This window comes from Cryptosporidium andersoni, assembly GCF_001865355.1.
Source record: "Cryptosporidium andersoni isolate 30847 chromosome Unknown contig_16, whole genome shotgun sequence".
NCBI classification, from domain to species: domain Eukaryota; phylum Apicomplexa; class Conoidasida; order Eucoccidiorida; family Cryptosporidiidae; genus Cryptosporidium; species Cryptosporidium andersoni.
Window position 1 is genome coordinate 76,058 of NW_027122831.1, and position 12,848 is coordinate 88,905.

At 26.5% G+C, this 12,848-nt stretch overlaps 9 protein-coding genes across 9 annotated transcripts; 5 read left to right on the forward strand and 4 right to left on the reverse strand.

Moving 5' to 3' along the window:
• Positions 1–670: 670 nt before the first annotated feature.
• cand_020980 (serine threonine protein phosphatase) lies at positions 671–1,831 on the reverse strand (the record flags this gene model as incomplete). The annotated part of the gene is made up of 1 exon (XM_067212328.1): positions 671–1,831. One exon carries the CDS (start codon positions 1,829–1,831, stop codon positions 671–673), a length of 1,161 nt encoding a protein of 386 aa, XP_067068962.1.
• A 232-nt stretch (positions 1,832–2,063) lies between these two features.
• Positions 2,064–2,522, reverse strand: cand_020990 (uncharacterized protein; the record flags this gene model as incomplete). The annotated part of the gene is made up of 2 exons (XM_067212329.1): positions 2,064–2,148; positions 2,272–2,522. 2 exons carry the CDS (start codon positions 2,520–2,522, stop codon positions 2,064–2,066), a joined length of 336 nt encoding a protein of 111 aa, XP_067068963.1.
• A 171-nt stretch (positions 2,523–2,693) lies between these two features.
• cand_021000 (DNA-directed RNA polymerases I and III subunit RPAC1) lies at positions 2,694–3,749 on the forward strand (the record flags this gene model as incomplete). Its single annotated transcript, XM_067212330.1, has 1 exon — positions 2,694–3,749. The coding sequence occupies one exon, from the start codon at positions 2,694–2,696 to the stop codon at positions 3,747–3,749; it is 1,056 nt and encodes a 351-aa protein (XP_067068964.1).
• Positions 3,750–3,876: 127 nt separating this feature from the next.
• Positions 3,877–4,488, reverse strand: cand_021010 (uncharacterized protein; the record flags this gene model as incomplete). The annotated part of the gene is made up of 1 exon (XM_067212331.1): positions 3,877–4,488. One exon carries the CDS (start codon positions 4,486–4,488, stop codon positions 3,877–3,879), a length of 612 nt encoding a protein of 203 aa, XP_067068965.1.
• Positions 4,489–4,659: 171 nt separating this feature from the next.
• On the reverse strand, positions 4,660–6,459 carry cand_021020 (uncharacterized protein; the record flags this gene model as incomplete). The annotated part of the gene is made up of 1 exon (XM_067212332.1): positions 4,660–6,459. The coding sequence occupies one exon, from the start codon at positions 6,457–6,459 to the stop codon at positions 4,660–4,662; it is 1,800 nt and encodes a 599-aa protein (XP_067068966.1).
• Positions 6,460–7,169: 710 nt separating this feature from the next.
• Positions 7,170–7,684, forward strand: cand_021030 (uncharacterized protein; the record flags this gene model as incomplete). The annotated part of the gene is made up of 2 exons (XM_067212333.1): positions 7,170–7,182; positions 7,245–7,684. The coding sequence occupies 2 exons, from the start codon at positions 7,170–7,172 to the stop codon at positions 7,682–7,684; spliced, it is 453 nt and encodes a 150-aa protein (XP_067068967.1).
• Positions 7,685–8,555: 871 nt separating this feature from the next.
• Positions 8,556–9,636, forward strand: cand_021040 (3 exoribonuclease family protein; the record flags this gene model as incomplete). Its single annotated transcript, XM_067212334.1, has 4 exons — positions 8,556–8,741; positions 8,835–8,896; positions 8,964–9,176; positions 9,279–9,636. 4 exons carry the CDS (start codon positions 8,556–8,558, stop codon positions 9,634–9,636), a joined length of 819 nt encoding a protein of 272 aa, XP_067068968.1.
• Positions 9,637–9,827: 191 nt separating this feature from the next.
• cand_021050 (asparaginyl-tRNA synthetase family protein) lies at positions 9,828–11,384 on the forward strand (the record flags this gene model as incomplete). The annotated part of the gene is made up of 1 exon (XM_067212335.1): positions 9,828–11,384. The coding sequence occupies one exon, from the start codon at positions 9,828–9,830 to the stop codon at positions 11,382–11,384; it is 1,557 nt and encodes a 518-aa protein (XP_067068969.1).
• Positions 11,385–12,020: 636 nt separating this feature from the next.
• Positions 12,021–12,686, forward strand: cand_021060 (vacuolar ATP synthase subunit E; the record flags this gene model as incomplete). Its single annotated transcript, XM_067212336.1, has 1 exon — positions 12,021–12,686. One exon carries the CDS (start codon positions 12,021–12,023, stop codon positions 12,684–12,686), a length of 666 nt encoding a protein of 221 aa, XP_067068970.1.
• Positions 12,687–12,848: the final 162 nt, after the last annotated feature.

Sequence of the window (12,848 nt, forward strand, 5' to 3'; positions counted from 1 at the left end):
AAAAATATTGTAAATATAGAAATTACATCTTTTTTTTTCAAATTCTTAGTATTTTCAATAAATATATCTTCAATTATAAGTGGTAATTCAAATATCTAATAATTAAATAGATTTAAAGAGTTTTTTTTGACTTTATCTCCTGAAATTAAATTTAAATATTGATATTTATATAAATATGTATTCATTATATCTATTCCATATACAAATAGTTTATCATTAAGTTTAATCCCAGTATAGGTTCTACTTTAAATACTCAAAATACATTGAGTTTCTAAATATAATTAAAGATACAAATATATTTTTAATTAAATAAAGGGGCTATAATGAAATATTGACTAATTTCTACAGTCTCTTTTATTAAATATTTTAATTACTATTTGTGGAATTACCAATATATTTAGTTCATATCTAGTATTAAATTAAAACAATTCCTATATTTATATATAAAATATTTATTGTAAAGAAATATATTTATTAATGAGAAATCCTAAGTTAAAAATCAAATTATGAACCTCCTAGTCATCTTATTGTAATAATTAATAATCTTATACAATTTTTTAGAAACTAATTTCTATGAATTTAAAATGATTAAAACTTCTCTATAGTAGAAATTTTCTTATAAAATTTCATAATTTGATTCATATCAGAATTATCTTAAAATACAGTATAGTTAGAGTTCATCACAATTATCATTAACTTTGATTAGTGAATTTAAAATGTTATTAATTTCAATATATTTTACTTTTCTTTTCCCTTCAATAATTTTTTCCTTTACTAAAAGTTCATTAATTGAAAATGGTTCCTTCCCCTTAAAGTCTGTTATTTTTTTATCAATATCTTGATATTCACTGCTATACATCAATTCTAACAATGTAGGTTTACCCATAATAGCATCAGAAATTCCAGTGTCAACAAGGAAAAGTTGTTGATTGCATCTAACATTAATCCTACCATTAGGTTGAATTGTATGACCAATAACCATTCGCTTTGCATTTAAATATTTAAGACTCTCCTCTAAGAGTTTGCATGAATAGTTATGTGATCCTATCGCTATATTTCTTGTCCACAAAGGTCCATCTTCATCATAAAATAAAGAATTGGGAGATATATCACAAATAGAATGTTTTAATAATTCATGCGCTAACTTTGCAATTTCTTCTAAACCCATCCTAGCATATTTTGGAACTAAACCAGCATGTACATAAATTGTATCATTTACTTTTATAGCAATATTAAGATTTCTCAAATATTTTCCAATAAATCCATGTTTTGACCACTCATACTGTCGCATCATTTTACCTCCATATGAATCAAAATCTTCATCAGTAACATATTGGAGTTGCCCACAAAGGTTCATTATCTCATGATTTCCTAATAGCTGGATCAGTCGACTATTCTTTTCCAAGGCTTTGAAACTTAGGTTGTAAAATAATTTATAAATTCTTAATCCATGATGTCCTCTATCAACTACATCACCCATTTGTATCAGGAGTGTGTTATTAGCAATCCAATTTAAGTTTGTGTCAATTATACCAGATAAATATAATATAGTAAAGACGGAATTAAAGTCACCATGTACATCACCTAAAGCTACTACACGTCCACTCCATTCTATATCTACTTCATCAAATCGTTCCTTTTCTTCTTCATCAAACAATTTACTACGTACTAATTTATGTGTTCCATAATGAGGATCTCCTAAATCTTTTATCCATAAATTTGTGTTATTGCTATATAATTTATCTTGTATAGTATTAAATTGCTTACCGTTCAAGATACTTATACAAAGGAAGAATAAAAGTAGTACATTTGAGACTTTACTTACTTCCATCCATGTATATGTATTGTATTAATTTATATGGATCCCAACTTTACTAAATATATTACTAACTACACAGTAATATTTCAGGTATAACAAAAGTATGTGAAAAAGCCCATCTAGCGGGATCAGAATATTTTGTAAAATACATCAAATATTAGAGACACTTTAGAAATACAATTATTATATATCTCAGATTTATTTATATTGAATATTAAACTTTATATATTCTAAAAAATTGATTTTATCTTTCCTTTCTACTTTCTTCTTTTTGGCTTAAGCATGGTGGACCAATATGCTCCCATTCACTCTTCTCTTGAATATATGCTCTATAGATAACAGTTCAGTTAATAATATAATCAATATTATTGTCATATACAAGTTTATAATATATTATTCAAAGAAAAATTGATGAAATTGGTGTTATTTCCAAATTTACCAAATAAACTTACCTATATATGTATATATAGCATATAATATTTACTACTATAACCGATAAAATTGCAGAAACAAGTAATATATAATTCTTATTTAATACAAATCTTAGCAAATAAGGTCCCACAAGAAATATTCCACAGGGTAATAGAGCTAAAAATACTGAGAATATGAAGAATTCATGTAACACAGCTTTATTAAAGGTATCATTAAGTATTCTGGATATTCCACTTGGTGCCGGGCCTACACAAGAATCTTTAACTCTCATTTTATTTTTAAGTCACTAAACTTAAATTAGTTACAAAATCTAAATAAAAAGATAAGAAGGGAAAATAGAAAAGGGGAAGGTTATCCCGTGGAATAATTATGAGAAATTACCGCCTAAAATATAGTAATGACTAATCCCCTAGTCAATATAAAGTAAAATCTAATAAAGATCATGAAAAATTGTAAGAATTTGGGTGATGAAGATAACAGCTCAATATATTCCTCTAAATATTTAAAATGTACTTTAGAAGGACCACGAAATGTTGGTGGTTATGGTTATATTGGAAGTAGAACCTTATCAGAGACAGCAGATAGAAACAATACAATAAAATCCATGACAGTAGAAAATATACTAAAATTAATAGATATAAAAATAAATGAGCTCACCTCTGATTATATAAATTTTGATTTAATAGGGGTAGATGCCGCTGTAGCAAATGCTTTAAGAAGGATCTTACTAGTTGAAGTACCAACAGTGGCTATTGAGACTGTTCAGATATATCAAAATAGTGGTGTTATCCAAGATGAGGTACTTGCTCATCGTTTAGGACTAATTCCATTTAATATTGATTTGGATCTCATAGATTTTAGAGCTGAGGATCAAGATTTAAATGAAAAAAATTCAGTCTGTTTTAAACTATGTGTAGAATGTAATAAAGATGATATAGATGATAAAAATGGTGTTACAAGCAAAGCTATATATTCAAAAGATCTTATTTGGGTCCCAATGAGTGAGTCTCAAAAACGAATATTTGAAAAAAAACCACCATCAGTTGTATATCCAGATATATTGATTACAAAATTGAGGCCAGGACAAGTAATTGAAGCTATATTATACTGTGAAAAAGGTATTGGTAAAACTCATGCTAAATGGAGTCCTGTAAGTACAGCAACATATCGTTTATTACCTGAATTTAAATTCCCGGAAGGTTATATTACAGGTAAAGATGCAAAAGAATTTGTTGAAGTATGTCCTATGAATGTTTTTGATATTGAAGATATTACAGGTAAAGTATATGTAAAGAACCCAAGGAATTGTACAACATGTAGAGCCTGTATTGAAAAATTTCCAAAAAAAGTGGAACTATTTAAAAATAAACATCACTTTATTTTTTCAATTGAATCTACGGGATCTATATCACCTATACAATTAGTAAAAACAGCTATAAATATTCTTCGTGTAAAGAGTCACAAAATAAATCATTCCATAGATATTTTCTACGAATAAGGATTAAATAATATTTGAAACTTTATCTAATATTTATATATTCGAAATATAGTGAGGTAATAATTTTTGAAATATTAGCTTTATTATGTATAGTGGATCATTATAAATAAAAATTTAAACTATCATATTATTGAGTTTTAATTATATCATTATCTTCTAGAATATAATTATTAAAAGTATTTAGTTCTAAAAATATATAATTTAGTTCAATACATAATTTTCTGGAAAATTCATAATCTGATATGATGTAAATATTAAAATTACTTGGTACTAAAGTGTAATGGTAGGTTTCCTCTTTTATACATATTTCTTCATGTTCATATCCAATATAAAGAGAGCTAAATAATAAACAAGCTAGCTCATGTTTACAAGTAAATTCTCGTTTATAATTAATAACATTTTCTATGTAAGAATGGCAGGAACAAAAATGTTCCATAACAAGATATGTAGTCCTCCGATCTTGACTAGCATCTACAGTATAGAAACGACGTCTGCTATTTCTACTAATATAAACATTAATTTTATTGTTATCTATTAACGAAACAGCTCTTTGTAGGAGACCTGGACATAACTCTGCTAATATATTGAATATGTCAACATTATCTTTATGTACCAATGGCTGTAATATATCCATTTCTTTGTGATCTGATCTTACTGGACTTATTTGTCTTAATAATTCACTTATAAGCTGAATATGTTCATTAAAAAATGTTGCTGGATATTCTAATAACAAACACATTACTAGTAGTTGTACTTTAAAATTTAGAAAAGGGATTAAAAAGAAGAAAAACTACATGTGTAATAAGATTTCTAAGCGCCAAAATGAGCGCCTCAAGTTCATGAGATATACGTATATGTATTTATTTATACATGCTTTTATCTAAGACTTTTTTTTTTTTTTTAAACAAATTTAACATAATGTACGAGGTCTTATTCTATTTTTATGGTCCATTGTACCAATAGTCTTCACAAATATCTGCGGTTCATCGGATTTTTGTCCATCCTTGTGAGGATTTGCAGCATATTCTGACAAGTTACATATATTATTACATTCCTGATGAGTTATAGGTTGTTTATTTACATCATAATCTTGAATAATTGGATCTTGATAACATTTATAACAAGATAAATCTGAATTCTCTTGAATATAATTGCTTTTAATATCTTGCATTTGTTTTTTATATTCGAAATATCCAGGAGGATAAACTATTGTTTCATATACCATAGGTTTAAATATATCTTCAGGAGTAGCAAAATTTGTCTGCCTTCGTGATATATTATTGTGTGGGGTATTTACTTCTGTACCTGAACAATATAAAAGAGTTTTCATAGGATCAAAACATGACTTTGTAGATTCATAAAGTCCATTATTTATTGAATTTAAATTTCCAAAGTTTTGATGATTGCTATATGTTTGATAACATGGATTTGATAAATTATTATTAATTTGAAGAGGTGCAGGCATATTTTTAGGATAACAAGATGAAGTTATCTTATTGAATAAATTTGATGAATTAGGTGCCGTAATTGAATAATTTCTTAATGAATCAAGTGAATTCTGGCTATTATATCCAAAAGATGGTAATTTTTTAGGAAGTTCCTTAGTTTCTATTACTTTTTTATCTAAAATAGATGTTGGTTCAGTAATAATCTTAGTTGCACTTTTAATAGAGGGTGGTATTTGATTATATGTAAATGAACCTTTATTTAAATTATTTAATTTAGTATCTTGCAATACAGACTTTTTTACTAAATTAGGTGGCATATCTGGTACAACATATGAATAAGGTTGATTAATTGAACCTTTATTCTGCTGAAAATGTACAGGATATGGTACTGTAGGATAATCTACTGAATCTTGGGTAATATATTTGGGTATATTATATTCTATATATCTATCTGGATAATATTTATCATCTTGCTGTACTTTTTTAGGGGGTTTATATATTTTCTCTACTGATTTATTTAATTTTGTTCCTTGTTTAGATTTTAAATCTGAAGTTGACATATTATCTTTATGTTTACTAGTTATCAAATTTGTAGATATACCATTATTCTTCCCTCTATTATTATTTAAAATAGATAATTTTGAGTCACTTCTTAATTTAGAAGTTGAATTTTTTATATTTGTACTTTCTGACTTCTTGTTTGTTTGTGAGTTTTGCCTAGGTACACTCAAAGGTTTTTGATCAGATGAAATACGTGCCCCTCCATTATTAGAAGCAGTCACATTTTGTACAGATGTACGTTTTGATATTATCTTATTAGATGGTCTTGTAGATGTTACTACTTGTTTCTTAGCCTGGGTCTCTATAAGTGGTACTGCAGGTTTTTGAATAATATTAGATCTTTCTTTTATATTCGAACTTGTATATCTAGACTTAGACTTATTAATATTACCATTAGTTCTTTCATTCAAATTTTCTAATTTCTTCTCTTCATCATTATTTATGATATCTTTTGTAATATCACAAGTTCCTGGAGTCATTACTGGAATAGGAACTGGAATAGGATAGGAGTGATCCCCTACTGGGACTGGTCTATTTGAATGTACTTTATTTGGATGTACAATTTCTTCATAAATATCAGAAATAGGTATGCCTGAAGCTCCCATTGGTACAACTTTTACATTTTCACTTACAGGCCACACCCCAGCATAACCATAATTAGATACATTGTCTCCAAATTGTTGGAATCTTGAATTATTCATATTTTTAATAATATCAAAATGTCATTCTTAGTATTTAAAGTTAATTATAGGGTCTATTTATTATTACTAAGGAAATAAGGTTTATATTACATGCAATGTAATAGACATAGACTCATAATGTACACATCTGAAGGATAGTCTAATTAATATTAAGAAGAGATATTAAACAATTATAATAGAAGTATTCAGTAATATTTTACTCCCAATATATCTTAACAGCATACTCCTTTTTTAACTTATGTTTCAATATGACTGTATTATCTATTTTCTTCTTCTAGAAAAAGTCCTTTTAAAGTTCAATATGTAATATTCTTTATAAACTTATAAAACTAATTAAGACATTTATAATATTAGATATTGTAGGGAAAAAGTGAATATATGAATTTTATAAAATATCTAGTTTTCTTTATAATATTGCATCAAATCTAGAGTGTAGATTCTCCTAAATCCAATTATAATCCAATAAAATTAGAGAACCTAGTAAAACTCAATCTATTTATAATATCACATTATTAATAATTAAATTGTCGAATAAAGTGTTAAAAATATTGTATTATTAATATTCAAGATTTTTTTTTAACACACTTAAAAAAAAAAATCTTAATTAGGCGGGAAATAAGGGCGGTATTATCCCCCCCACGCCTTAAAGGCACACTATTTGAGATTTTCTCATTTTAATTTCTTTGTGATAAATATTAATATCTGATAATATGGAAGAACAAAGTAAGTTATATAGACCTCTAAAATATTTCTTATAAGATCTTTAATTATTATATATATTGTAGTAGATCAACAATTAAATCCATCTCAGCAGGTTCCTGCCTCAATGTTGTATCAATCTCAATTAAATGTACATCCGGGTATGCAGGGAAATTATTGTCAACAAATACCACCTTATCAACCTTATCAATCTATATTAAGACCTGATGGTTATCCTACTTATACAAGTCAATGGCCAAACACATTTTACAATAATGAACCAACACAAGTAGTGGCTCCACTTCAGGCTCCCTATCTTCCAAACGATGCTCCCGTCTATTACACTTCATCTCATTGGGATACTAATTCATATCTACCAGTAGGTCAATATGCAGGGATATATGATCCAACTGTAGCAGCATATCAATTACCTCAATCAGGCTCTTTCCAATATGTACCAGAGGGAGCCCCAGTTATTCCAAAAAAGCGTAGTACAAGAAGAAGATTTCTAAAGTTTTGCTGTTAAATATAAATTTAATTTATTTATTATTTATTTCATTCTAATGATATATCTTAATTATTGGATTGTCATCACACTTTTTGCTTCAAATAATTTTAGGATTTATATTGCTACTTATCTTTTTAATTGAATAAAAGTCCTCATTATTTTTAACAAGACCCAGGATTTTTTGATCTTCATTATTTTAAATTGATATCTGTGTTACTATTAATTAGAAGTTTATAGGTCTTTAAATGTTCTTTCTTCGTTGTTATTTACAAGATATTTCTTATAAGTTCTCATTAGTTAAGTATTAATTTTAGTCTTAAACTTATTAAGAAGTGAATTACAGAAGTTATATAGAAGTTTTTTTTTCTTTCCTATTAATTACTTCAAATTAGTGAATTTATTATCTCAGTAATTTTTATAATTAATTTGAAAAAAAATATAAGGTATAAATTAGTGTTATTCCATTCATCTGTTTAGTATCTAAGTAGAAGATAATAGTAATTTTATATATTAAACCATAAAAATAAAAGATCTATCCAAAATTATTTTATAAAGTTCATAAAAATCCACGTTATTATACAATTTAATATAAAATATAAACAAATACTAAATAATAAACTTTATTTTTCATATTATTTATAATAGTCTATTATTGACAATCTCAGATTTAATTTATCTACTTTCTTTTATTCTAAATTATTAGAAAGAAAAAAAAGTCACAAAATTATTTTAAAATTAATAAATTTATAATATTATAATTCTCATTATATATCTTCATTTTACCTTCAAACTAATATTACCAATTTTCTTATTCAACATAACTACACATCTTATGCGGTTTGTATCCTATTAGAAATGTTTAAATTCTTGATTCTAAATTAAAATTATAATGGATAATTTCATATCAGTATCTGAACAATTTTTTTTAGAAAATGGTATTGAACAAGGTATCCGAAATGATGGTAGAGATATATTTGATTTTAGGATCCCATCAGTAGAATTAGGTGTAATTACATCAGCTAATGGATCAGCTAGAATAAGGAATGATGAAGTAGATATCTTAACTACTATAAAGGTATGTATAATGATCTATTAGTAATATAACTTAGAATATTCCCCTTACTTATTTATTGGGTTTATTATTTTATTTTATTTTTTTAATATATAGTGTGAAGTTTCATCTCCAACTAAAAATCCAACATGGGGAGATATAATTATAAATATTGATTGGTAAGTTTATTTTTAATAATTAAAATTTTTTGGAATATATCTAATTAAATATTTGATTTAATTTTAGTCCTATTAATGATAAGAATGATGAGGATTATACTTTAGATTTATCAAATACAATTAAAGATCTATGTTTTAATAATTTCGATTTATCTAAACTTTGCATATTATCTAGTTATTTATGTTGGAATATCTTCATAGATATAATGATTATTTCAAATGGAGGAAATCTTTTAGATTGGCTTGTATTTAGTATTCATTGTGCTTTAAGGAATTCAAGGTAAGTTATTTGATTTATTTTTATATTATCATTAATATTGATATTATTTTCTTATAAATATAAAACACTTTATTTTAATAATTTGATGTATATTATTAATAGAATACCTCAAGTTACTGCTAAAGTTGAAATTGAAGATGGAGAAGAGAAATCAAACTTACAAGTTAATCCTTTAATAGAAGAAGGTATACCATTTCCTATAAAAGGTATTCCATTAGTAACAACAGCAGGTTATATTAGAAATAAAATAGTTTGGGATATGAATATTCAAGAGGAGGCATGTGCTAAAGCTATTATAGCCATTTCAGTTGATGAATATGGTCATTGTTGTGGAATAAAGAAATTAAACTCTGTTTGCTTTGAATTTCCTTTAATTAAAACTTTAATTTCTAGTGCTAATGTAATTTCAAATACTTTATTTAATATTTTAGATAAGTTCTTTAATAAGGTAGAGCCTTAATTAAAATATTTATATTTGCAAATACGATATATATATCAAATCAATAAACTTTTTTTGTTTGTAATCCCGCTATTTTTTTGTTTTTCTCGCAAATAATAAGCTATCTCTTAATAGTATGAGGTCATTGTTTTAATTTTAATTTATTATTAATTATAAAATTGAACTATAATTTATTTGAATATATTTTTACGATGTATCGAGAATACATCCATATAGAAGCTATTACAAAGAATATAAGTAAGTATTCCTTATCTGGTAGACTTAGAATTGCCTCTATATTGGATACTAATGATAAAGGAATATCTTATATTGGTCAGCGTGTAACTATTAGTGGATGGTCAAGGACTGTAAGGAAACAATGTTCAGATACATTAGTATTTGTAGTTTTAAATGATGGTTCTACATCAAGAAATATACAAGTTGTAGTGGAACAATCAGCATCAGGTTTTGGAGATGCTTTAAAGAGTAGTGTAGGTTGTTCTTATAGAATTACTGGTTGTATTGTTAAATCACCAGCTAAAGAACAAGAAGTGGAACTTTTAGTTAGTGACCCAAAGGAAGATGAAATAAAAGTATTAGGTTTTTGTGATCCTTCAAAATATCCATTAGCTAAGAAACATCATTCTAGAGAATTTTTACGTGAAATATCTCATTTACGTCCAAGAACTCAATTTTTTAGTTCTGTTACACGTATTAGAAATACTCTTTCTATTGCCATTCATGATTATTTCCAGTATTTAGGTTTTTATTATATACAAACTCCTATTATAACATCTACAGATTGTGAAGGAGCTGGCGAAATGTTTCAAGTTACTACCTTATTACCTCATAGTGATATGATATCTGATGTTCCAATAAAGAAGAGTGGAAATTTAAGTACTAAAATAAATCCAAAATCTACAGATAATCATGATAAATTAGATAATATTATTGATTATAATCAAGATTTTTTTGGAGCTCCAACTTACTTAACTGTTTCTGGTCAATTAAATGTTGAGAATTTTTCATGTTCAATGTCAGATGTATATACTTTCGGACCGACTTTTCGTGCTGAAAATTCACATACAGGAAGACACTTAGCTGAATTTTGGATGATAGAACCTGAAATGGCATTTGCTGATTTATTAGATGATATGAATTTAGGTGAAGGTCTATTAAAATATTGTGTAGAAGCTGTATTAAAGAATAATGAGGTAGATTTGCAATATTTAGATGCAAATGTCGAAAAAGGTTTAATAAATAGATTAAAACAAATAGTAAGTGAGGAGTTTGCTCGTATTAGTTATACTGAAGCTATTGAGATGCTTAAACCATATAATAATAAATTTACAATCTTTGTTGAGTGGGGTATGGATTTAGGAACTGAACATGAGAAATATATAACAGATGTATTATTAAAGAAACCATGTATACTTTACAATTATCCAAAAGATATTAAAGCATTTTATATGAAGCAGAATGATGATGGACTTACTGTAGCAGCTATGGATATTTTAGTCCCAAAGATTGGAGAAATTATTGGTGGATCTCAAAGAGAAGATGATATAGAGAAGTTAAAAAGTGCAATTATTGAGAAGGGAATGAAATTAGAACCATATTGGTGGTATAATGAATTAAGATTATATGGTTCTGTACCTCATGCAGGATTTGGACTTGGTTTTGAAAGGCTTGTAATGATGGTTACTGGAATTAATAATGTACGTGACGTAATTCCCTTCCCTAGATATCCTGGTCATTGTACATTTTAATAAGTCAATGATATCTTTGTTTTGTTTTTTAATTAGGTTACTTTGAATATTAGCCTAACATATCTAAATTTAATCTTTACAATAATAGTATCTTAAAATATTGTCTAGAGAAATTGGAAGGTTTATTATAATTATATATATAATATCATGCCTTAATTAGAGTACATATAATTTATAATTAGAAACCTAAATTTAACAATATAAAGACAGCCTAGATCACTTTATTATTTTAAATAATAGGGTATAATCAAAGTAACAAGGGGACGGCGCTATTACGTGCGCACTTAATGCATTATTCCCGCTATAGTAAGAATAATTTAGCTTATCTATTAGTATTACTATTTTTGAGCCTTGCTATTTAACTAAACTTGTAAAGTTTAGGTTGGTCCTTAACTTTTTTTTCCTAAATAATACAAAGCTAGAGGAGATATAAGACTTTGTTAGTCTAAACATACAATATAACGTGGATTTTATATCTTAAGGATCATTTCATTTAGTTTATTGAATATTTTAAAGGCAATAAGATGGTAAGTCAAATATTTAGGTTATTTTATTGTCACTGATTTTAAGAATAATATTAAATTGGGATAATTGTAATCTTAGGATGATATAGAAGCACAGAAACAGATTCAACAGATGGTTAGCTTCATTTTAAATGAAGCAAAAGATAAAGCAAATGAAATTGAAGCAAAAGCTCTTCAAGATTTTAATATTGAGAAACTCAAACTTGTACAAAATCTTAAACAACAAATTCGTCTAGATTTTCAAAAAAAAGTTAAAAGGCTAGAAATAGAACGAGCTATTGCTAGAAGTACTGCCATTAATAAGGCAAGACTTAAGAAGATGGCTGCTAGGGCTCAGGTATTAAAAGAGGTAGTTCAATTGGCAAGAAAGAAAATGTGTGATTTATCATCTAATCCTAATACTTATGAACCTTTATTAGTTGACTTGATAACTCAAGGTATGTTACGACTTTTGGAACCTAAGGTTTTGATACAATGTCGTAAAAGTGATATCAATATTGTTGGAAATGCAATCCCCAAAGCTATTAAGAAATATAAAGATATCTTACAACAAGAATGTGGAATTTCAATATCTATAGAAGCTACTATTGACACAGATAATACCCTATTTCCAGCTCCTACTAATGCTGATCAATCTAGCAAGTTCTGTACTGGAGGTATTATTTTAACAAATCCGGATCGTAGGATAGCATGTAACAATACTTTAGATGCAAGATTAGATCTTGTTATTCAGAATGATGCTCCTATTATTCGTTCTACTTTATTCCCTAAATGTTAACTTCAATCTCCTAGATAAGGTATCTAAATAGAAAATTTAAGCCTCTATTCTGTCTAGTATTATTATGTTATTTCTTTAATATAATAGAGATTATATAAAGGACTTTAGTGGTAATTCCACCTACTAATTGTAATATTATCTGGATTTCCATATGATTTATTT